The sequence below is a fragment of the Anabrus simplex genome, chromosome 6 (assembly GCF_040414725.1).
Source record: "Anabrus simplex isolate iqAnaSimp1 chromosome 6, ASM4041472v1, whole genome shotgun sequence".
Lineage (NCBI taxonomy): Eukaryota > Metazoa > Arthropoda > Insecta > Orthoptera > Tettigoniidae > Anabrus > Anabrus simplex.
This window is the reverse complement of record NC_090270.1, coordinates 1899136-1925178: the sequence shown is the minus strand read 5'-3', so window position 1 is coordinate 1925178 and position 26043 is coordinate 1899136. Positions and strand designations below refer to the sequence as shown.

The 26043-nt window shown below is 40.0% G+C and overlaps 1 protein-coding gene across 4 annotated transcripts in view; it reads right to left on the bottom strand.

The window, feature by feature from the left end:
- Nse4 (Non-SMC element 4) overlaps window positions 1-25192 on the bottom strand; it is a 243308-nt gene extending 218116 nt beyond the window's left edge. Inside the window, exons 1-4 of one of the 4 annotated variants that reach the window (XM_068228189.1) lie at window positions 25168-25186; window positions 17030-17063; window positions 16822-16937; window positions 2625-2705 (exon numbers count right to left, since the gene is read on the bottom strand). In XM_068228189.1, the coding sequence (XP_068084290.1) occupies window positions 2625-2705; window positions 16822-16921 (181 nt within the window). In that variant the 5' untranslated portion in view covers window positions 16922-16937; window positions 17030-17063; window positions 25168-25186. Of the gene's footprint in view, window positions 1-2624; window positions 2706-16821; window positions 17064-25167 lie in introns of those variants that run through there. The other 3 variants (XM_068228190.1, XM_068228188.1, XM_067148966.2) reach the window with 3 other exon arrangements.
- Between the last annotated feature and the right edge of the window lie 851 nt (window positions 25193-26043).

The following is a 26043-nucleotide window of genomic DNA, read 5'->3' as shown; positions in this document are numbered from 1 at the left end:
TGTAATATGTCTGTGAGAAGGTGGCGCTCCATCAGCTGTTTCAAACACAGTAGCATTTTCAGAATTTGTTGGATCATTATAACGTCGTTAATCTGCAGAACTGCATAACAAAATTGAGTTGAGGACGATTTTCTTTCTGAGCAAGAACTTCTTCCTCTTTGACCTTCTGATGCATGGTCTTGTATGAACGAACATAACGATTAAATTTATTCAACAAATCATTCAAATCTGTATGTCTCTTTGGTCAAATTAAGGTTAGTGTCATGGGATATTCTTACTTCATTGGCTTTGCCCATCTTTAAGGTATAATGTTGAAATTCGATGATGAACCATACCATGTATTCTGAAAGTGTAAGTGTAAGTAAACTTTTGCACCAAAGGAAACAAATGACATTGCGTTAGTGTACTGCCAAATATTCTGTCTAAAGTTTTTGGATTTTCCATCACTACCAGTGAACAACTGTTCCAGTTCGTCAACAATTGTAATAGGTGGAAGTTTTACTTTTCCATCATAACAACAGAGAGTGAAGCGTCCTGCTGTATTCCTCTCAGATTTAAAATACAGCGCAGAGCAATATTGACAAACCTCTTGAAGATCACCTACAGAAAAAGACCTTACATTTGGAATAACATGTGAAACAGCACACCTTGAAGCAATATTAAATTTCAGACCGTCAATTTTGTGATTACGCTGCCTTACAGACTTAGCAGTTGACTCACGACGATCTGTTAAAGTGGGTTTACGCCTCTGAACTTCAGGAGTAGGACCTGTATTGTTGGGTTGGTGTTTCTCCAAGATATTATGATGTCCATTGTTCAAATCCCCAGTAAATAATAAGTCACGAATCATGTGGCCACAACCGTAATCCGTTATTACATCACTATTTTCCCTGTGAACTCTGAAGAGGTGCTCAGAAAACAACTCACCCAAACTGTGAATTTCAGCATGTCCACCTTTCTGTCCATTACCAATCATTACACATTTATAATCAGCAACCTTAGTGATATTTTGTCCATAGGACTTAGCATTCTTCGTCTAATCTATTAAAAGAAGTGTAACTACTCGCAAAAATGAAATGTATACGTCTTCATGTAAAACAGCATCAGCATCTTATAGTCCATGTAACAACAAACTTTCTCACTCCCCAAGGTGTCTGAGTAAACATTCCTTGGAAGAACACTACGCATCGAGCTGTTTGCTCTTTGAATATGCAATGTCTGGGCTTCCATTTTTTTAATAACTTCCATTTTTCATACATCCAACACCCATAATTAAAATAAGTGAAACTACTCGCAAAAATGGAATGTTTACGTCTTCATGTAAAACAGCATCTTATAGCCCGTGTAACAATAAATTTTCTCACTCCCCAAGGTGTCTGAGTAAACGTTCCTTGGAAGAATCTGCGCGTCGAGCTGTTTGCTCTTTGAATGTGCAATGTCTGGACTTCCTTTTTTTTAGTAACTTCCATTTTTCATACATCCAACACCCATAATTAAAATAAGTGAAACTACTTGCAAAAATGGAATGTTTACGTCTTCATGTAAAACAGCATCTTATAGCCCGGGTAACAACAAACTTCCCACTCCCCAAGGTGGCTGAATAAACGTTCCTTGGAAGAACAATACACGCTAAGGTTTTTGCTTTCTGAATATGCAATGGCTGGAGTTACTTCCCAAGGTAGCTGACTAAACGTTCCTTGGAACAACACTATGCGCCGATCTGTTAAACAGTCCTTCAAAGATCTTCATCCTGGAGACAAATGTATTCATAACTTTTCTCAAAATCTACCAATTTAAGTAGTTAATACCTCAAAAGAAAGCGCTTAATCCACTGAGTGTTTTTAGACCAACACAAACAGCGTACCTCAATTAGAACGAAAGATATGATTGCTATTCACAATTACAAAGATTATAAGATATCATTGTTTCAATGAGAAAAAGTGTTAAAGAAATGAGACATCAAATTGAATGAGCACTCATAACTTTCCTCAGAATCAACCAATTTGAATAATTAAGAGCTGAAATGAAAGAGCTTGATCCACTGAGTGTTCTTAGGCCATTCAATGAGAAAAAATGTTGAAGAAATGAGACATCAAATTGAATGAGCACTCATAACTTTCCTCAGAATCAACCAATTTGAATAATTAAGAGCTGAAATGAAAGAGCTTGATCCACTGAGTGTTCTTAGGCTAAAACAAATTCTGTACCTCAATTAGAACCAAAGATATGATTGCTTCAGAGACAAAAAAAAAAATTGAAAATATCAAATAATTTGAGGAAGGCGGAAGTTAAATGATTTATAGTATTTGATGACAAATCTGTGCATGAAAACCTTTCAGTTTAAAAAAAAAAAATGAAGGAAATCGACCAGATAGAATGGCCAGACTGAGTGACTTTAGATTTCATAAAAAAAATTAATATATAGATTTCCCATCTCTGTTCGAGACTGTAGTGACGTGCACAGCAGCACAACGACTGTGTGTCTGAAGTGGATGATTCTTAAAACTAAACATTCCCCCCCTCCCCCAACATTTTAATTATAATTATTTTAAAAATCAGACATTCACTAGGAAGAGAATGTTGCAAGACACTGTCCTTGGAGTTCCACTGGAAATCATACTTACCACCATCAATGAGTTTATCTGCAGTCTGGATAACTTTGGTCAACTCCGGAGCACACGACTTTCCCATTTCCGTCTGAGTCTCTGAAAAGAAATAGTGAAACAGTAAAGGTATAGGGCCTAATGATGCGAGGGCCCAAGTTAGTCAACCTATTGAAATAGGAAGCTATACCACTAAAATAAGATAACAATACTTTCCAATAAGTACTAGACATACATAAATTCATAGCCTGTTATGCTCTGCCTTTCAACGTTCAGTCTGCAAGCCTCCGTGAATTTACTAACCGCCACCGCAATCCTCTACTTGTAACTAGTCCTGTGGCCTCATTTAGTTCCATACCTCTTATCTTTAAATCATTAGAAACCGAGTCTAACCACTGTCATCTCGGTCTCCCTCTACTTCTCTTACCCTCCATAACAGAATCCATTATTCTTCTAGGTAACCTATCCTCCTCCGTTCAGCTCACATAACCCCACTGCCGAAGCCAGTTTATGCGTACAGCTTCATCCATCGAGTTCATTCCTAACTTGGTCTTTATCTCCTTATTCTGAGTACCCTCCTGCCATTGTTCCCACGTATTTGTACTGGCAATCATTTTTGCTACTTTCATGTCTGTTACTTCTAACCTATGAATCAGATAGCCTGAGTCCCTCCAGCTTTCACTCTCGTAAAGGAAGTTGTCTCAAAGCAGACTGATGCAAAGGTAGTTTAGTCCAGGAGCTGACTTTCTTCTTACAGATTACTGTTGATCGCACCTGCGAGCTCAAAGCATTAGCTTTGCTGCACCTTAATTCCATCTCACTTACTATATTACCATTCTGGGAGAACACACATCCTAAATATTTGAAATTAACTACCTGTTCCAGCTTTGTATCCCTAATCTCTCTCTTGGATTTCTTACCTCCTGACATCAATTTAGTCTTTGAAAGGCTAATTTTCATACCATGCTCATTGTACCTATTTTCAAGTTCCAAGATATTTGACTGCAGGCTTTCGGCACAATCTACCTTTAAGACCAAGTCGTCAGCATAGACCAAAGTGCTCACTACATTTCTACCCAACTGAATCCCTTCCTGCCACTTGATACCTTTCAGCAGATGATCCATGCAAACTATCAACAACAAAGGTGAAAGATTACAGCCTTATCTAACCCCTGTAAGTAGCTTAGAACCAATCATACCATACCATATTCCCAAGTTTAATGGATACAATACAACATTCATAGAAAAAATAATAATTAAAATACAAATATAATATCCAAACAACTCTATCTAGAGAAAAAGCAACTAAAACCCCAAACTACGTCTTCAACTTTAATAACACACCAGGTCTCAAACATCTTTTAAAAAATACAGCCTATAAAACTTAACAACAGTAATGCAATTAATTTTTACAACGCTTACAATGTCAACCGTAAGAACAAATTTACCAAACCGGGTGTTTGCAAACAGACAGGTATCTCACAAGGGAGTCAGCACAGCTTGCGATCGCAATTGCAGGTGATTTGAGGTTTGTATGAATATGTTTGAGCTGCTGATTACAACACTGTATAACTTAAGTGCCTTTTCCACCAATCAATACACAATTTATTTTAATAGATTAAACTAGTACCGGTTTCGGCTCTTTAACGGCCATCATCAGCTAGTATATGATTTGTTTTAGCCATTAGACAATTCACAATTTGTTATTGTATTAGGCATCCGGATGTCTAATGTGGGATGGAAATGTATACAATAGCATATAATTAAAATATCAGTAGTCAGTGTAAAAAGTTACAAATTAGAACATGAGTATGTAAAACATATTAAAACACACAGGCCACAATATATAACACTTAAAAAGTTTCAACACATTAAAATGGTACGTATAGGTAGACACTTGTTAAAATTTTTAATTCATGCTACATAGACTCCATTCTTCTGTCCTCTGTGCAGTTCCTTCTTCCCCTCCACAGCTAATATGAGCCCCAGACGCACTCGCAGTAGAACACAACAAGCCTTCAAACACATCGGCACAAGACTTCCACAACAACTATAGTAAGTACTCTTTCCATACACACACCAGGCATTCCTTCACACACACACTACCGGCATACTTATATCACCTTACCTTTACAGACTACAACAACAAACGTAGACGAGAGAGGTGTTGCCACCAACTACTTCTAAATATAATCTCGAGACCTGCTGTTTGCTATATTGAAACTTGCCAGAGTATATCACAAGTTGGGATATATAACATAACAAAATTTCTTCATGACAAAAGCCCATACCAATATGACGAACACCAGTTTCAGAATGTTCTCGAGGATTACCTTACGCAGCTAAAATCAACATAACTTAGAAGCAAAGCAACTGCACAGAGGACAGAAGAATGGAGTCTATGTAGCATGAATTAAAAATTTTAACAAGTGTCTACCTATACGTACCATTTTAATGTGTTGAAACTTTTTAAGTGTTATATATTGTGGCCTGTGTGTTTTAATATGTTTTACATACTCAAGTTCTAATTTGTAACTTTTTACCCTGACTACTGATATTTTAATTATATGCTATTGTATACATTTCCATCCCCCATTAGACATCCGGATGCCTAATACAATAACAACTTGTGAATTGTCTAATGGCTAAAACAAATCATATACTAGCTGATGATGGCCGTTAAAGAGCCGAAACCGGTACTAGTTTAATCTATTAAAATAAATTGTGTATTGATTGGTGGAAAAACACATTTCTTATCTATACTTTGAATCTGGAAAAACACATTTCTTATCTATACTTTGAATCTGTCAATACGGAAAATGAAATTTATAAATAATAACTTAAGTGCCATCGCCAATTACACTGTAAGTACGAAGATTCGCTATTCCGCTCAAAGCAGACCATATCTAACATGATATTGTGGCTTTAGTAACTATAGGCACTGTAACGTTTTCTCTAGCTACTTTAGTTATTTTACATGTACGCTATGGTTGACATGCCGCGCCGCGTCCAAGGTCACCCGACACAGTTGCCGATGCGACATCTAGGGGAACCAGACAGACATTCCGCATAAGAGCAAGGAAGCTAGTATAATAGGGACCTCCGTCTGTGTTGTAACTACTTCGACCACTCATGAAGTTCCTTCTGTTTGTGGTGTTTCCAATTTTGTACCGAGTCACTGTCACCTTAATCGTGTGATAATAAATCCTGCCAATATAGTGAGTATAACTGTTAGCCATTACAAACACACATGAAGATCCAGAGAAATTACGGTAAGTGAGAGAAAACCGTCAATACGGAATGATTCTAATATCTTGTAAAGACGAAACAGTGGCAAACAATGGTAATAATATACATCAAGGAAATACAATAGACTATATTGAAGAATATGAATAACGCAGAGGAAGACGTATCTGATTGCGAAAACATTATGGACGATACAGAACCTGACAGTGAGGAAGAGTCAATAATAAAAAGTGATAGAAGCCAGTCGTCTGTGTATCTGCCAAGCCCAGAGAAGAGGAAGAGGTGGGGTGCTATATCTTTTGAAAAGGCAAAGGAGATAAATTCATTCCAAGATTCTGGGAAAACCAAACGATTAAGCTTCAATACAGTACAGAAACGATATTGTATGGTGCAAAACGTACATCATCTATGATATTTACATCACGTTGTAGAAAAAGGGGAGCTAGACAAGCACTCAAAATTTTCCCTGCTGGAGTACGGGTGCTCATTCGGTTATACTAATTGGCATCGTACATTTTTATATACGTACTTGGCTTCCCGCAGCCGTGACAGGTTCTGGACCTTCGAAACGTTCTCCACTCTACTTTGGTGTTTGGCCGCAGCGCGTGACCTTGAGTGTGCCACGTAGTCACCGGGAGCTGGCGGCTTTCATCTACAGATCTGTTCGTCTGCGAATTCAAGCCTTTTTGATCTTCGCAAGTTGATTGTTATTGTTGTGACTTTGTGCAGAACAGAATGTGATGTCGTGTCTTTGTGCCTAACAGTGAAAAACTGACCTCCAACATTCTTAAACATTTTACATGTTTTTTATGGCTGATGATGACCTAGACTAAGGTCGAAACCGGTCCCATTTAAATAGAAATGTGATTGCTACGTTTCTTTCTTTTGAGTATTGAATAGGTTGAACCTCCAGTTATTTAATTTTTAACATCAATAATTTCAATACGGAACAATGAAAATTTTTATCTTTAAATGACGATTATGTAGCTGAAAAAAAACAGGGTGGCGAGAACTGTTCTAGGCGCTAATGTTCATGACAGGGATATTCGTGATTGGGGTTTAGAAAAGGCTCGAGAAATAGGACCGACTCGATTCACTGGATCTATCCATGGATGGGTTGCACAGTTTAAACAGACAACATGTTGGTTCACGGGCAATAACAAAACGTGTAACCACTAAAGACTGGAATACAGATGGTGACGTGAAGGAACAATGTGATGAGTTTCGCAAAGAGGTAATGTCCTTAATGAATACCATGGAACGTATACAGATTTATAATACCGATCATAGTGGTATACGAAAAGAACTTCACTCATCGCGAACTCTGCATTACAAGGGAGAGAAGTCGGTAAGAAGTTCGGTGCGGAGTGATCACGCAACAACACATTCTTACACCATCTAACCTGTTACTTCGGCAAGTGGATACGTATTTCCCACGTTGCTGGTTATTTACCAGGGACCTAATGGTCAGTTTGGAGTGCGAGTAGCGTAACACATGCTGAAACCACAAAATCTGGTTCAAGTTGCTTCAAAGTCCAGCCTAATCACAAAACAAATCATGACGCAATTCTTTCAAGATGTCTACTTCCCATGTGCAGCAGGAGTCTCTTCTTCTGGTTGATTCCCTCGGGACATATCGTGACAGAATGCATATCGATGCTATCCGACCTCAAAATATGGTGTATACAGTCAAGACCATCCCTCCTCGGTGCACACATTACATTCAGCCGCTTGATGTGCTATTGTTCCGACAGTTCAAGGTGGTGCTGAAGCGGATTGAAGATCACATTATCCTTAACAACTCCTCAGTTCACACCATCGTCGAGGGATTCCATTTCGTTGCTGATGTGCATTCTACACAATCAGTTCTGTTCTCCAGTCTTCGCTGACTGTGTTCGGTACTCCTGGACTGTAGCTGGATATGACTTCAGACCAGAGAGGTTTCAATCACCACCCGAACGTATTTTTGATGTTCAAAAGCCGCATGACTCGGAAGACTGCTTATTGCAAGCATTCATAAAGTGATAAGCAACTCTGTTTTCAGCACTTTATACTCTGTGGACATGCTCATCCTCGTAATCTTTTGCCAAGAGCTACCAAAAAACCCATATTTTGAACTTGGTGCCTGAACATGCGCATGATTGTAAAGTGCAGTGCAACTGTCGATGGCACATATTGTGTGCATATTTGTAATATACATGTAAAACACTTAAATACAAACCAGAAAGTTTTTGCAATTGCGATCACAAGTTGTGCTAACTCCCTTGTCAGTCAGATATCAGGAACATATCAACGCAAATAAATTCAACAGATTTTCGGCTGTGCGGAAGACAAATGTTGAACAAGACATGAAAATCATTAAGGTGATATACAAAGGGGAAAATAGACATGAGACACGCTTTTGGGCTTATGCCATGTCAAGAAAATAAGGTGAAATTCTTTATGTTTCGCAGAGAACTGTGCTCTGCGTCATCAGAAGAAAATCTTGGCTGTCCACGAGAAAGGCTTCTTAAACAACGAACTTTTGAATTTAGACGTTATACTAGAAGTGGAAATGGTACATTCATTTGTCAACAGGTGGCTCCTCGGACGCGGTACAGCGCTAGTGTTCGAAGCGGAACCTGGCGGAACCATCAGAATCAGTCTAAGAGGGTCACATAACGTGTACGTAACATATGACATAGACAGGTGTATGACATTGACACAAGCCTGGAATGGAACATCTGGCGATGTGGAACGTACAAATTTGGAAAACACCGAGACGAAACAACAATAATGAAGTGGCAGGGACGGGAACTACCTACGTAAATCCTTAATGGCTGGCAACCAGTTATTACTTAATTGATAGCCAGTGTGTCTGTTGAAATTGTTAGGATTTCTAAATATTTCCACAGCTTTCCGTATAATCCTGGACCTGTACTGTCTAGTGTGGGTAAGAGCTCGAGCATCTTGGAACATGACATCATGACCCGACGATAGAGCATGCTCAGCTATTGCTGATATGTCTGGCTGGTTGAGACGAATATCATGTTCATGTTCCTTGATACGGGTACCAATGGACAGGCATGTTTGGCCGATGTATACCTTACTGCAAGTACAGGGAATTTCATATACCCCAGGATGTAAAAGTGGGGACAATTTGTCCTTGGTTTTACCCAGACTGTGACCAATTTTAGTGGTGGTGCCAAACGCGGTTTTTATATTGTGTTTGCGGAGGACTTTGGCAATTTGATCTGTGGTGTTGTGAATGTAAGGCAAGTAGGCAGTTCCCTTCAATTCTTACTTCTGTGACCTTTGCCTGGTCGTTTCTCTCGGATGTAGGGCTCTATGAATCTGCAAATCGCTGTAAACCATTACCCCTGAACGTGACTTTGAGTGTGTCCATCTCCACCTGGATATTTGATGGCTCACAAATTCGTCTCGCCCTCTTGGCAAGTGTCGTGAGAATTCCTTGTTTTTGTGCTGGATGGGGGTGAGAATCTGCATGAAGATAGCGATTTGTGTGGGTAGGCTTACGATAGACGGTATGTCCTAAGGAGCTGTCCGGTTTCTTTCTTACTAGAACATCCAAGAAAGGAAGGCATCCATCCGACTCCATCTCCATAGTGAATTTAATTGAAGGATGCTGATTTAGGTGATTTAGAAATAGATGAAGTTTCTCAGGGCCTATTTCCCGGATGCGCGCTCCTAACCGCACCGCCAACTCGCCCGGTGAGAGATACATTAAAATTGTGGTAGAATGAGTTGTTCTAAAATACTTAAAACAAGTAGCATGTCTAACATCTTTGAAAGAGGTGAAATTCAATCTTAAGAACTAAATCTGAAAATTTCTTTGCAATTCTTTTTTACCAGACACTGTGACTGAACATGCCGCAGACACCAATCTCATTGAGCGGAAACGGTGGTCCTTCTTCCTGGGAGAACTAGGTTCCCCAGAAAGTGAACGAGCAAGGGGATCACTTTCGCACTTTCTGGAGGAGGATTGGCAGATGATTTGCCAGACTTTTTCGGGGATATGGTTACTCCCAATCGAGTTTGAGAAGGCTTCTTCTCCAACTTCTTTTTGTTCTGGGCTTTGGTAAGTTGTGGGACATCCTTCCCCCCACACCCTGGTGTGGGAGGGCTTCCAAGCCAAACGTTCCTGGGAAAAGCCCTTCCCAGACGTTGGCATTAATGCACTTGTTGATATCCCAGGTGTTGCGGACACCTTCTTGGGATCTCCAGTTTCCATGAATAATGCTTCTTGTTGGTGGCTACTGACTTTCCGACACATGTGATGTACTGCTCAGTGGTACAAAACTTTGACTGAAGTTTTGTGCAAAGGAGATGGAGAACTTCGGAGCAACTATAGGTTTGAAACTTCTTTGGGCGTCTGGATAAGAACGCTTATCCAGAGTTTTGATCTCCTGGATCATCTTCTCCTGCTTGAATGTGGGACACTCCTTGGAGATAGGAGCATGCACACGCACACAGATGGAGTGTGCAACTGACACTGGCATGCTCACATTTTACAAGTTACAACTCTCTTGTAATATTCTTGATATATGCTTGCATTTCCCATACATTTTGCAGGTCGTATAGAGCACCTTATTACCTCTTTAACCTCTTCACGTCGGTTATACCTCAACGTGCTAGGTAAATGATCATAGTATCATCAGAAGTCTTAACCAAATCTCTATGGAAAATAACTCATTTGCAGAAGTTCAGAGATTGGTGCTTCTCAATGGAAAGTTTAAGCCTCCCAAACGTTTTGGCTTCTCGTAGCCATCTTGAATGCTCAGCCGTCGATATCTTTTCAAGGACGGACCCATCATGGAGCTTTTGCATCTCGTTGACCTTATCAACAATTTCTTCAACCGAGTTACTAATGCTGAATGGATATTCACCTAAAGAGCTCTTTCCCTTGATCCTGGAAACAACCATGAATCGAGGTAGACGGCTGTTATATACATAATCAAGTGGGAGTAAACCGCTTTTGTTCCTGACATTTTAAGGACGCTATTTTTGAAGAGTGCCACCCTTATATGAAGATAAAGAAAAAGAAGAAGGTTCCATTTTCAGTCCCACGAGTACCCGGGAAATATGAAGTAGACCTTCTGCAGAACCCTGGGCATACAAAAGGTAAGGCTTTATATCCAGAGAGCGTCCGGTTTCTGGAGGCGGTCGCTAAGAACTACCCTCCCAGTAGCCATGCATCATCTCTCCATGACCCGAAACTTGTGACTGGGGAGGGGTGAAACCTCCATATAAACTTTTCTATCCAAGGCTGAGGGGCTAGCTAGACAGTAAATGAAATTAAATTTAAGAAGTTTAGGGTAGAAAAGTAACACATGGTTTCGAAAGAAAAACAGAAGATAACAATATATAGTTGGGATAACAAAATCAAAACTCTAATAGATTACATTTTGGTCGAGAAAGGTAACAGGAAAATGTCGGTAAACGTAACAGCCCACCCAAGTGAATCTTTCGAAGATCACATATTTGTGATAGCTAAGTTAAAGATGGGGAAGATATAAAAGATGACAGATTAGGCAGACAAAGGTAAGGGTGTGGAAATTGCAGGAGAAGGAAATAAATGAAGAGTTCCAGACACACATTAAAACAAGTATACCTCAGGAAGACATCAGAAGGGTCGAAGAAGAATGGGCATACTTCAAAACAGTCATGGTCGAGTCTGCAGAAAAGACCTGTGGAAGAGTATCAGGAAGGAAGAAGGATCAAGAAACGCCCTGGTGGAATGACAGGGTAAAAGATATAGTTAAAAGGAAGAAACAAGCTTGGAAACGATGGCTGAGAAACAGAACAACAGAATGCAAAACAGAATACAGGCACTGCAAGAAGGAGTGCTCCAAAGTGGTTCAAGAAGAGAAAAAGAAATGCTGGCAAAAATTCACTGAATCTCTGCAAGAAGATACAACCGGGAACAAAAAGGTCTTATTCCAGTGGGTTAAAAAGAAAAAAAAACCAGGAGAAGGTGCTAACATCATTAAAAATGAACAGGAGGAAGTGATAACATGGAAGCAGGCTATATTGCAGAAGCGGGGAAAATACTTTGAACAGCTTTACAACGTGCAAAATACCTCGGTACAAGGAGAAATCAAAGAACCAGATTTAGTGCAGATGGAAGATAAGGAAAATGAGGTGTCCATGGCAGAGATTGAGTGGGCCACTAAAAGAATGAAACGAGGCAAGGCAGCTGGAATTGACAAGGTCACCATAGAAATTATAATAGCAGCAGGAGTAGTTGGTCTACAGTGGTTGTATAGACTCTTCAGAGTGATATGGAGAGAAGAGACTGTTCCAAAAGAGTGGACGAAAGGGGTCATTATACCAATTTTCAAGAAAGGAGACAGGAAGCAATGTGAAAATTACAGAGGAATGACACTGATACCTCATAGAGCTAAGATCCTTGAAAGAATCTTGGATAGACGAATAAGAGACAGAGTAGAGGGAAAAGTGGCAGAACACCAGTATGGATTCAGAAGAGGCAGGTCCACATTTGACCCAATATTTACAATGCGTCAAATGATGGAAAGGTAGTGGGAATATGGAAAGGACATGGTAGTAACGTTTCTAGATATTGAAAAGGCATACGACAGTGTCCCAAGGAATATAGTATGGAAAACATTGACAGTAGTGCCGTCGACACTGTCAACCCTCAGTTATTACTGCACAAACTTCGAGAATTAAATTTTAATAGTGTGTCGCTTCAGTTCTTTTCCTCTTACCTTGAAAATCACCGACAACGTGTGACAGTGGGAAATGTGACTTCAAGGTGGCAAAGTAAGACCCTCGGTGTCCCTCAGGGGTCGGTCGTGGGACCACTGTTATTTATCATCCAAATTAATGATATATCGAAAGCTCTTAAATTTTGCGAAGTGCAAGTGTATGCAGATGATGTACAAATTTACTGTCATTCAAAACTGAGTGATATTGATACTGCAATTACTAAAATAAATTCTGACCTACAACATCTTAGTGACTATGCAAATGAAATCAGTTTACTAATAAATCCGAATAAAACTCAAGTTATTATTATCGGTACCAGTAAAAACCTATATTCCCTCAAGCAACGGGACATCTCTCCAATAATTTTAAATAATAAAATCATACCCTACTCTACTTCAGTGACTAACTTAGGAATTATAATGACTGAGACCCTAAATTGGACTCAACAGGTGATAAGCACATGTAATAAAGTACACAAATGCTTGTATCCTCTGAAGCGATTCTGTAATGCATTCTCGGTTCAACTTAAAGTACAACTAATTCACTCTCTTATACTACCTGTACTTTATTATTGTGACACTGTGTTGACTAAAATTACCTGCGACAGTAACAAGAAACTGGACCGGAGCCTCAATAGCTGCGTAAGATATATATTTAATCTGCGATATGATGCTCATATATCACCATATTATAAGGAATTATCGTGGCTTTGAGTGTACCAGCGCCGTGAATTCCACATGTTATCACTTCTGCACAAAATACTTTCCACTAATACTCCCAACTATCTTTCTTCACCTTTTTCTTACCTCTCTTCACATCATGACCACAATACGAGATCTGGCTCCTCTCTTACCATACCCGTAAACCGCACTGCTGCTTACAACCGCTCCTTCATAATCTCTACGTCCAGGGCATGGAATTTACTACCTGCAAACATTAGGGACAATCCCTCTCATTGCAAGTTTAAAGTCTGCCGCAAGTATTTGTTGAGTAGATCCTGCTGACTTGCTGGATAATTGTTGAGTGAGTGAATGAATGAATGAACGGATTATTGCAGTTACATCACTTAAGTGTATTTTACTTTGTGTATTTTAAAATTAAGGATTCTTTTATTGTCATTTTAAATATTATTACTATTGTTTTTGCTATTAATATTATTTGTTTTATTTGTATTTGTAAGTAATGTATAAGTTATGTACATGTATACTCTTCTAGTGGTTAAGTGTAAGAGAGGGCCTTGAGCCCTAACTTCGCCACCAATAAAGGCATTATCTATCTATCTCGGCCTACATATCTGATTAAATATTCAGTCTCTATGAAAGGGTGGTATAATACCAATATAAAGGGTCCGTTATTGGACATTATAAATTTTCCAGCTAACTCATTCCTGGTTGCCAGCGTTTCGCCCTCGTGTGCTAGGTTGGGCTCATCAGTTGGTACCTAAGCACACCTACCAAGACGCTGGCTAGAGCATACCGTGGAGGCCACTACGTAGGCTACTTGGAGCCACCGGCAGTGCCAATGCACTATGAGAGACTTTGTCTCTTTACAAAAATTGATGCCTGCTTGGCTATCACATTATATATATCGTCTATATCTATATCATCTCTATGATCTATATGATGTTTCTTTTTCTGTTAAAAGAATTAAGGGGTATGATGCGCAAAGGTATCACCCAAATATCACTATAAAATTTGTCACAAATGGAACATAATAATTGCTTTTACACATATCAAGTGAAAAATCCCTGGCAAATTAAGAAATACCGTCGTTATTTGAGAAACATGAAAACATACTTAAGGCTTGTAGACAGGACTGGTTTATGTCATACTACGCTGCTGGTGCCGTCTTTTGTTACTTTCTTCAGGTCCAGGGCTAGCACCGTGGAATGGGAGTGCTGTCTGTGGATTCTCATTATCTTTGTCCATTCGCTGCTGGTGCTGTCTTTTGTTACTTTATTCAGGTCCAGGGCTAGCACCGTGGAACGGGAGTGCTATGTCTGTAGATTCTCATTATCTTTGGCCAGTACAAACAGCAAAATGGAGGTCAAAAGAAAAATAGCATGATCCCTGGGCCAATAAATATTTTTATTTCTGTTCGAACGAAAGTAGCTCGATCCCTGGACCAATAAATCACTAGTCCACTGAATTTTTCTTATGTACACTGGCCATATCATTTTGTCGCCTATTAAATATTGCATATCGCGATACAATTCATGAAATGATGTCATTGACAAGTGAAGAATGAAGCGAAAGCAAAGAACTTCAGTGAACACAGATATCACACACGAAATTGTTCAAAGTGTAAGACAAAAGACATACGTGTGTCACTGCGAGCGCAACACCAAATGTACTTGTAAAGTAGTAAAGTACGTATTAATATTCTCCAAAAAACATATATTTCTTAATTTGCTAGGGATTTTTCACTTGATATGTGTAAAAGTAATTATTATGTTCCATTTGTGACAAATTTTATAGTGATATTTAGGTGATACCAATGCGCACTATACCCGAATTAAGAATTTTCGAATGTTTAAGTTTCTTTTGGATGGAGTTAGTGGGATCCTTCTTGACAATTTTGAATTTATCTGAGGGAAAATGCTGTTTTATTAATATATTCCATTTTATCCATGATTTTTTGTGTTGTCTTTATCAGCTTTAGAGATAATTGATTTTACGTTTTAAATTGTTAAGTTCTTTATCAGCGATCGAATCAATTATTGAGGATCGGCTGTTCTTTCAGGTTTTGAAGTTTTCTACCCTGGGCTATTCTGTTGAGTAAACGGTCACACATTAATACATAAATATATACACCCAAATGCTCGGCATATATGGCAAATGGTGATTCGGTAAGGCAAAAGTTCAGAACACCTTACATTTTCCAGCGCTACGCATCCAGGCGCGATTGCACTGTCATTTGTTTCTCTCTCGCTCGCTTCTCGCGAAGAACTTGATCGTGCGGTGGACGGAGCTGCCAACTGTTCATATAAAGAACTAGTCCTAGTGCAGCGGCACTACTTTTATTTACGAATCTCGTGACAAAGCCATTGGTCTGGATTGGTTAGGCCATTGGTCTGGATCAAGCAAAGGGGGTCTGGGGGCTTAAGCCCCCAGGTTAGAAGCCGCGAAGCGGCCCTAGGCCTCTAGTATCCCGCGTGACAAAGCCATTGGTCTGGATTGGTTAGACCATTGGTCAGTGACAAAGCTATTGGTCTGGATTGGTTAGACCATTGGTCGTGACAAAGCCATTGGTCTGGACTGGTTAGACCATTGGCCTGGATCAAGCAAAGGGGGTCTGGGGGCGTAAGCCCCCAGGTCAGAAGCCGCAAAGCGGCCCTAGGCCTCTAATATCCCGCGTGACAAAGCCATTGGTCTGGATTGATTAGACCATTGGTCAGTGGCAAAGCCATTGGTCTGGATTGGTTAGACCATTGGTCTGGATCAAGCAAAGGGGGTCTGGGGGCTTAAGCCCCCAGGTTAGAAGCCGCGAAGCGGCCCTAGGCCTCTAGTATCCCGCGTGACAAAGCCATTGGTCTGGATTGGTTAGACCATTGGTCAGTGACAAAGCCATTGGTCTGGATTGGTCAGACCATTGGTCGTGACAATGCCATTGGTCTGGACTGGTTAGAGCATTGGCCTGGATCAAGCAAAGGGGGTCTGGGGGCGTAAGCCCCCAGGTCAGAAGCCGCGAAGCGGCCCTAGGCCTCTAGTGTCCCGCGTGACACCTCCATTGGTCTGGGCAGTTGTGTATTTCTTGTGCGCGGGTTGGTAACGGAATTCACTTACTTCATTGCTAGGAGTGACGTCATATCCCGTAGCGTCTCACCCAATGGAAATGCTGGTACGTAGTTAGGCGATGGACTATGGCGCGTGATAACTTCTATTAGGTTATAAAAGCAAAATTATTTCTGGGGGATGGCGGGTGGGTTCTTAACTGTCGCAGTGAACACATCGCTCCTCCACAAGGTATTCCACTAAAGATTTCCAACATATTACATCCTTATCATGCTATAAAAGTAATGTAAGTCTTACTGAATTTCTACCTTAGGTAATATGTACACCGACACAAACAGCTACCTGAAAGGAGGTTAATTTGACATTTCACATGAATTCACTATCGGCATCACAGTTTTGATGACTACGTTATTGAGCATTCATAACGACACTGAAATGGTACTCATCGTCCAAGACTTTACCACAAGAAATATAATTATCAACCATCCACCACATTAATAAACACTTACTTATTTCATACGCTTTGTCCAACAGTTCAAGAAAGTGTCTCTCCTTTTCTTCATTAGTTTGACTTTTCGATGGTGCTTCTGCCGCCATTCCCACAGGCATAGCCGATTACCGTTTTCTACGACAAATGCTCAATATATTTACTTGCAAAGATAAATCATTAACATTGATAAAATCACTTCATAAAATTAATACACATTATCTGCTCACACATAGGCACTATTGTCTTCGCGCAAAGGCCTGCCTCAAAGAGAATAAGTAAGAGTCGACACTCAACGTTATTTTTAACTTCCGTACACAGCGGCTGACGCAACGACTACCAGGAATTGCACGTTAGCGCTCGTAGTGGTCGTAGGGAAAAACTAAAATTACCGGGCGGGCGATTTAAATCGTTTAGCGCGGGTCGCGTCGGGTACCCAGGTTCTCACCCTCCCTCCCACCCCCTCTCTTAAATATATTCATTTCTTTTCTTTCATATCTTTCTTCTTCTTTCCTTTCTTTCTCTTACCTTTTTTTTTTTTTGGAATACTTCATTCTGAACAATGATACACCTAAAGGTTGGCCTGTGCTTTATTATTATTATTATTATTATTTCTATTTTTCTTTTTTTCTTGCTGGAGAAAAGAAGCTTACCAGCCTGTGCTGCTTATTATAATTTTATTTTTACTAATTCACAAAGCCATGAAGGAAGGGATTAACTGGACTGACCTGTGCTGCTTTTTTCTGCTGAGGAAAAAAGAAGCTAACTTGCAAAGGGTGGGAGGGAGGAAGTGACCAGAAGGTGAGTGGGATTGGCAATAATTATCTCTGATTATGAACTACGACAGAAATAGACACTAACATCACCTCGTACCTCGGTCCCCTTTAACACACACTGAGCCAACCTCAATAGTCAATAGTATTATGCAGAAAATGAAATATAAATACAATGTAAGAAAGAAAGCTATACACAGGAACCAAAATGATTAAAGGAAACTCATATGCTAAGGAGGGAGTTTGTAGGATTCAAAGGTAAATTGAAATTAAACATGATCTTTTGATTTATGGAGCTATATTCTACCTACTATCCACAGTATTACAGGTATAAAAATTGTGTAGAAATTGCCACAAATTTTTTGTGATCATAGTATATCATAATTTCATTAAGTTACATTCAGTAGTGTTAATCATGAATTAATATTCATCAGCCAGAAAACAATACAATACAACACAAAATCATTCATTTATGAAAGAAAGACTGGAACTGTCAAGTTACAACATAATAAATACTTTTCTCTCTTTTTGGAGTCTAACACAAGTCAAAAGCTTATGGCAACATCATTTGTATTATCTCAAGAAACTTACTATATGATACATCTTTCAGTCTGTCAAATGAGGCATGTAGGGCCACACACTGAGGAATATTGAGATTTGTACTTTTGTATCTGCTAGAGGATGGCAAGTCTCTGGCAGAGTAGTGTTTGAAGAAACCAAGACAGGATAGCACATACTCTGTTCCTACATATTGCATCAAAACACAGCATATCATTCAATCAGTCATCTGCATTTAGATAATAAACCATATCAAGCTACAAAAATGTATGCAATCCTTGTATTTACAGTACTTAAAAATGTTCTATTTCATGTGACAGTAAGATATATCTATATTTCTCTGTTACATGGAAAAGGATAGAATCATGAATATGTTTATGGGCTTAAAAGACAAGAAAGCGATTACAGATTCTGTGATTGTTCCCCTCTTACAACATGCAGGAAGTACAAATAATGCTTCCTTTCAGTCCATCCGCAGGGGAGGAGTTCCAATAAATTGAAAGAAATATGTAGCATCAGGATCTACGTACAATAATATGGCAGCTGATCCAGCACAAAACAATCGCATGCCACGTCACAAAATAGCTCAACCCATTAAGATCTACGTTCAAGGAATTGGTCGCTAATTTATGTACAGTATTATGAACAACATGCTGCTACCTTCCACAACATTACCGTGTGCAAGGGGCTTTGCTGTGACCTAATCAAAATGCCAGTCAAAGGCGGTGGAAATTCACTTCAAATACGGTGCCATTTGTACCTACTGTACATCAAAGGCAGAAATCTGTGTCAGTGGTTGCAGAGTAGGCTAATCCGTGGTCTGACAGCACTGCACTCTGACCGGCCAACCGAACAGAGGAAGGGTGGCCATGGCTTTACACCTCTGCATTTGAGACACAGAAAGAGGCTGTTTCCCTACCACTGGCTGTCCTGAGAACGGTTTTCCTTTCGCCTGGAGTAAGGCGAATGATGGGACAGTTCCTAGTATATGTCAAGGCCACCAAACATCTCGCCTTCACCACAAATCTCCTTGCCATGATGCTTGTTGTTTAAAGGGACCTAACATCTAGGTCATCGACCCCTAATGGTATGAAATGAGATAAATATAATAACAATTTCAAAGTCCAAAATCATCTACTGACCAGGGTTCAAAACACAATGACGAAGAATGAATGGATGGATATGAATTTAGAACAATCAGTGGATTCGACCTGTAATGCCCCACATTGCCAGCAACTAGCGTTAAGCAGAAGTATTATTGACCAAGGGACTGCTTCTAAAGCACAATCCTGAATCGATGATGCTTGTAATCTAAAGGGGTCCAAAAACCAGGTCATCTGCCCCTCATAATGGTATTTATCGCTGGGAAAGTACAACCACGGTATTTGTCATGTTGCGATACCAATCAAAAGTAGCGTAGACTCGCGGATGGTACTACTCACAGGTAATGTAATGCGCACATGTAACACACACCCATGGCGTTTCTCACATTGCGGCGCCATTTACAGGCAACACAAACCTATGGTGTTCCTTACCTAGGTGTACTAATCACAGGGACTCGTACTATCCGGGTGTTAAATTTTCATAATTTCTGTCACAAGAAAATGGCTGAACAGAATTCATTGAAAATTGGTATTTTATGTCGGGGAATATGCCACTACAATGTAGGCTATAAATAATTTTATTCACCCTGGATGATTGGTCCTATTGAAAAGAACTACATAACAAAAGTTATAAAGAATGCAATTTCCAATCATTTATGTCTTAATCAGTTTTATCGCACCGACTACGATAAGAGTGGTGGTGGTGGTGATTATTATTTCAAGAGGAAGTACAACTAGGCAACAATCCTCTATATATTAATCGGAGAGAAGAAATCGAAGGGGGTCGACACTACGAAAAAATGGAGGTATTGGCCTAAGAAAGACCAGGGCCATGAAGGGCGTGAAAATAAGACTCTCTAGGCTTCCATACGTAATACAGTCAGGGTCAGAAAAGAACAGGTGGTGACCGAGGTAGATGGGATTTTGGTAGATGAAAGTGAGGAGCCTGGCACAAGTGGAAGCAATGCCAGGATTCACCTAAGGGCTCCACGGATGCCTACCCAAGCTTGGAGCTCCCATGGCACCCTTTATAGTTGCCTCTTACATCAGGCAGGGGATGCCGTGGGTATTATTCTACTGCCCCCACTCACAGGGGGAGAACTACGGTAAGGAAAGTTTGCACAATTGTTACCATCACATCAAATGAGTTACCAACATCACAAAATTCACAAATACTAATTTAGTTACTTGCACACTGAATACATACCAATACACATTTCAGTTGAGGAAGATGTGCATACAAACTGCAAATAAGAGAGGAGAGAGATCATAAAATATTTCCTGTGTTCTGATGAGAAATTGTTTCCAAAATACAAAATTTTCAGTGAAAATACCTTTGTTAGAAATGGATGCTTAAACCAAAACTAAGACTTCTTTATAAAATTCATCCAGACAATACCACATGACACTTCCACTTGAGTATTTGATCATTATCACACAATTCTACAGAAATTATGAGCTCATATAAAGGAACAGACTATGAGGACAGTAAACCACACGTTTGAAACTTTCATTGTTCTGAAAAATAACGTCACAGTTTTTCACTTCCCATTTAGCAGATATGCTTAATGCTCCTTATAATATTAATAATAATAAAAAATGTCCCATGAAGTTTAAATAAAATGTTCGATTATACAACTCTACGGCAGGAATTTACAAAAGTCATTATGAATGCAATTAAGACAAATGGAGCCTGAAACATGCAGATGTTTGGCATATTTTGAATAAGAACACAGAACATGAATATACTTGTTTTCCACCTTTATGAACAATTATAATCATGTTATGGGCTTCATAACGATGTCTCATTTTTTTGGCTATGAGTTTTATATAGCACCGATTGATGGCAACGATGGAATGGGTCTCAGAAGGAAGCAGCTGTGGCCTTAATTAAGGTACGGCCTTAGTATATCTGCCTGTCTATTGCAAAGAAGGGAAACCATCTTCACTGTTGCCGCCAGTGGGACTCGAACACACCACTGCCCAAGTGCAATCTCACAGATATGTGACCACACTGTGTAGCCTACGTGCTGGGTGTTTTGTAATACAAAATTAAAAACTTTAATACCCAATCATTACGATTCTGCAAATTGAAATTGTTTAATTTTAAGTCTTCAACAATATTGAACCCATACACAGTGCTCTCCCTAGGACCTTTCACGGACCGCCCGGCTATCATAACCTAGATATCTGCTAATTATACAATATTTCAGGTTAATTTACATCACACCGACACAGATAGATCATATGGCGATGATGGGATAGGAAAGTGCTAGGAGTGGAAAGAAAGCAGGCATGGCCATTAATTAAAGTACAGCCCCAGCATTTACCTGCTGTGAAAATGGGAAACCACGGTAACCATCTTCAGTGCTGTCGACAATGTTTTTTTTTCTTTTTTTTTTTGCTAGTTGCTTTACGTTGCACCGTCACAGATAGGTCTTATGGCAACGATGGGATAGGAAAGGCCTAGGAATTGGAGGGATGTGGCCGTGGCCTTAATCAAGGTACAGCCCCAGCATTTGCCTGGTGTGAAAATGGGAAACCAAGGAAAAACATTTTCAGGGCTGCCGACAGTCGGATTCGGGATGCAAGCTTACAGCCACGTGCTTCTGACCACATGGCCAACTCGCCCGGTACAGTGGGGCTTGAACCCACTATTTCCCAAAAAACAAGCTCACAGCTGCGTGCTCCTAACTCACTTGGTTTACATAATATTAATACATATTTCAGTCATTGGAAACCTACAACCTATTTTCCAGTCAGTGACCGGGTCAGGTATGGAATGAACCAAACCAAACGGCACTACAGCCCTTGAAGGGCCTTGGCCTACCAAGCGACCCCTGCTCAGCCCGAAGGCCTGCAGATTACGAGGTGTCAGTGGTCAGCACAACGAATCCTCTTGGCCGTTATTCTTGGCTTCTTAGACCGGGGCCGCTATCTCACCGTCAGATAACTCCTCAATTCTAATCACGTAGGCTGAGTGGACCTCGAACCAGCCCTCAGGTCCAGGTAAAAATCCCTGACCTGGCTGGGAATCGAACCTGGGGCCTCCGGGTAAGAGGCAGGCACGTTACCCCTACACCACGGGGCTGGCCAGGTATGGAATGAATGAGGCCCAATCTTGTGGCGAGGATAGGAATTGTGCCGGCTGTCAAAGCCTGTCGCACTCCTCTGGGGCAATGATTAATGACTGACAGATTAAATGACAGTGGAGAATGTTGTTGGAATGAAAGATAACAGGGAAAACCAGAGTACCCGGAGAAAACCTGTCCCGTCTCCGCCCTGTCCAGCACAAATCTAACAAGGAGTGGCCAGGATTTGAACCACGGAACCCAGCGGTGAGAGGCCACCGCGCTGCTACCTGAGCTACAGAGGCTACACATATTTCAGTCATTATGTGTTCCAAATTAAAATGTAAACACTGTAAAACTGTTTATTTAAATGAAAAATCTTCATCATTGTCAGCATAATTGCACGAGTTACATCGGTAGTGTCGTGCGCGAGCAGTGTCTGGATTAGCGTGGAATAGCATGCAAGCAGTCGATTTCGCGGGACGTAACTTTTTTTTGTAAGTTGCTTTACGTCACACCGACACAGAGAGGTCTTATGGCAACGATGGGGCAGGCGAGGGCTAGGAGTGGGAAGGAAGCGGCCGTGGCCTTAATTAAGGTACAGCCCCAGCATTTGCTTGGTGTGAAAATGGGAAACCACGGAAAACCATCTTCAGGGCTGCCGACAGTAGGGTTCGAACCCACTACCTCCTGGATGCGAGCTCATAGCTGCGCACTCCTAACTGCACGGCCAACTCGCCCGGTGGCATGACAGCAAATCCATTGGTACATCCTAGGTGTCCATAGCCTTTGTACCCACCAATTTAATCCAAAGTAACATTGTAATGAAGTCTAGAAGACAAAGAAACTTCATTACAAATGAGGGACCAAACTTTTTGATCACTAGCCTACTCACACTTCTGACTCGAGATTCTAACACTTAGAAGAAAGCCGTGCCAATGCCTGTAGGAAATGAAAAGGAATTAAGCATTTTGGTAAGGGTTCAACAGTATCACTATTGGCTGTAGTAGTAGAAACAGCAATACTACAAGTGATAGTAACAGTGGTAGAAGTAGCAGCAGTACCGGTAACAGGAGTGGAGGCAGTGGGAGCAGCAGCAGCGGAACTCATAGCAGCCGAAGGACCTGACCGATGTCCAGACTTATGTCGAGGCACATCTATATGGGAAAAAAAAAAAAAAAAATCACTAAGATATGAATTTTTTTCTCCCCTACTACAGTGAATGCAATCATCATTCATTTATAAATATATCTATAGTTATTATGGTCTTTCTACAGTTCTTAAGGTAGGAATAACAGGAATAAAATTACACTGAGCATGCTGTCCACCAAAATTCGTTAAGCACTTGACTGTATTGAGGGATATTAAAGGACTGATTTTGCTCTTTTCAACTTGCTAGGTAAGGCAAGACTAGGTATGACGGACATTACAGTGACTTTCATTATGAGAAACGAGGTTCAACCTTGTCTGCCACTGTTGAATTTACCATAATTACCTCCAGAGAGCAATTTGAAATAAACAACAGGAAAATTTGATATGTCACAGTACTGTGACCATTAATAATATTAATAATGATAATAATTACTTACTTCTATCTGAGACAGTATCTTCGATAGAGGTCCTGGATAGCTGGAGCAGCGAAAATGTCTCAAACACATAGTGTGGTTCCTCAGCTGCTTTGAAGAAAGCTGCCGCAACTTTCGGATTCCCACAATGTCCAGCCACTTTTTGCAAATATCACGTCTAGGAACAGGGAAATGGTGAAATAAGATAAGATTCCCTGCTGCCAGAACTCTTCGCTATTGGTGTATATCCCACAAATTTGGCACTTTCCATGCATGATCTAAGGAATAAAAAGAAATAGAAGGAAATAATTAAGAGCACTATCTACAGTTTATACTTTTACTGCTAAATTCAATACCATCAAAACGACAGTGGCTTATCAGAAATAATAGGACTACATCAACTGAATTTAATAAATTAAGAATTTATTGCAGCCGAAAGGCCACAACATGACATAAATAAGTATGATACACATGTTATTGTTATTAATAACAACCACCACGAAAAAATACTTTAAAAAAAGATATTTTTGGGAACAGAAACAGCTATCAATCATCAACTTAATAACTTACATAACCTCCTGTGGCCTAGTGTTCTTTTAAGAGGACACTGTTTAAAATAGAATCAAATATCCCGCAAAAAATATTTTAAACAATAAACTAAATATAACTCTGAGTAGGCCGAAAAGTTGCTGTTATATTTATTGGAATTTCATTTTAATTGGTGTGATATGCATTCTATATTCCGGCCTCAGGAGGTTAATAAAACAAGAATAATAAGGAATTCTTACCTCAAATATCTTCTACTTCTTCAAACAAGAAATTCCACTCAGAATTTCACTGAAAAACACCCGCAGAGCATGAAAACGAAAATAAAGATAAACAAAGATGACAAAGTAGACTGGTCTCACACGTGGTTATCAAAGCAATAATTACGAATTTATTTCAGCCGAAAGACTATAACGTGACATAAATATGTGTTACGCATGTTATTGTTATTAATAACATACCCGCATATAGTGAAAACGAAATTAAAAACGGGTTGGCAACTTCAAAACACATAATTACAAACTACGACAGCGACAAACTGCCCCATCGACCGGGAATTCTCAACTCGAAATCGACCAATAGCAATCGGGAGTTGTTTCTACCAATAGGAGCTCCCGTATTTGTCACGTGAAGTTTGGTGAAGTGACGTCAGGTACAACCTCGAAGCATGTTGGTCGTAGGGAAAAATTACTCAGTCTGGGCTTAGCCCTCGGAAGCGTAGGGTCTATGCGACTGTCACCCCCCTGGCCTGCCTCGCCTGCCTTATGCGTATTTCTTTAGGATATCAACAACAAACAGGCCTGTCAACATTGACTTCACAAAAGTACCTGAAGTCCTATTCTTGAAGTTGATGTGGGCTCGTTATTTCACCCAGACACAATACTTTATTATATTTGCACTAGTTCGACACTCGCACACAATTCCGATAAATTAGGACACCAATGCAGTTCGCAATGTTGTCTGATTGAGAAGTACTTGAAGATTGAGTAAAGTAGATCATGCAGTGGACGCACAAAATGGTTTCAAAGTACTTGAAATAGTTCATTAGAAGACGTAGCACCCTAGACAAATGAGAGTGATTAAATTATGAACACAATACTAGGAATATAGGAGAATCACAGGGACACAAGGTATACTAATCTTCACGCTAGAGTGGCCGATCTCAGCGACTTCTACAAAACATACAACACCGGGCCAACATATAAGGGATAAGTAGGAGAGGTCAGTGGAACTACGGAGGAGTGAATATATGTAAGAGTGTGGGACTTTGGACAGAGGGAAATTAATATCTGATCAACGTATTTTGGGGATTTAGAGAGCGGAAAGTGTTATTGAGATCGTAAACAAAAAATTAAGAGGGGTGACAGTGTGATGATATGTCGTCAATGAAAATGTACACGCAATCGGTGGAGAGGGACAGATGACAATATACGGTAGCCATGTGGCTTGGTTTAAAAGCAGGCGGTAAGGACGACATGAGTCAAATGAGAATATTATGAAATAAGTAAGTGATGTTAATGTATTGTGGTAATGGATTATAGTTGTAAATTAGAATGATCTAAGAACTGATTTAATATATTGATTATTGTGTGAGAGGGCTTGTATACCAGACATGCAATTGACGGGGG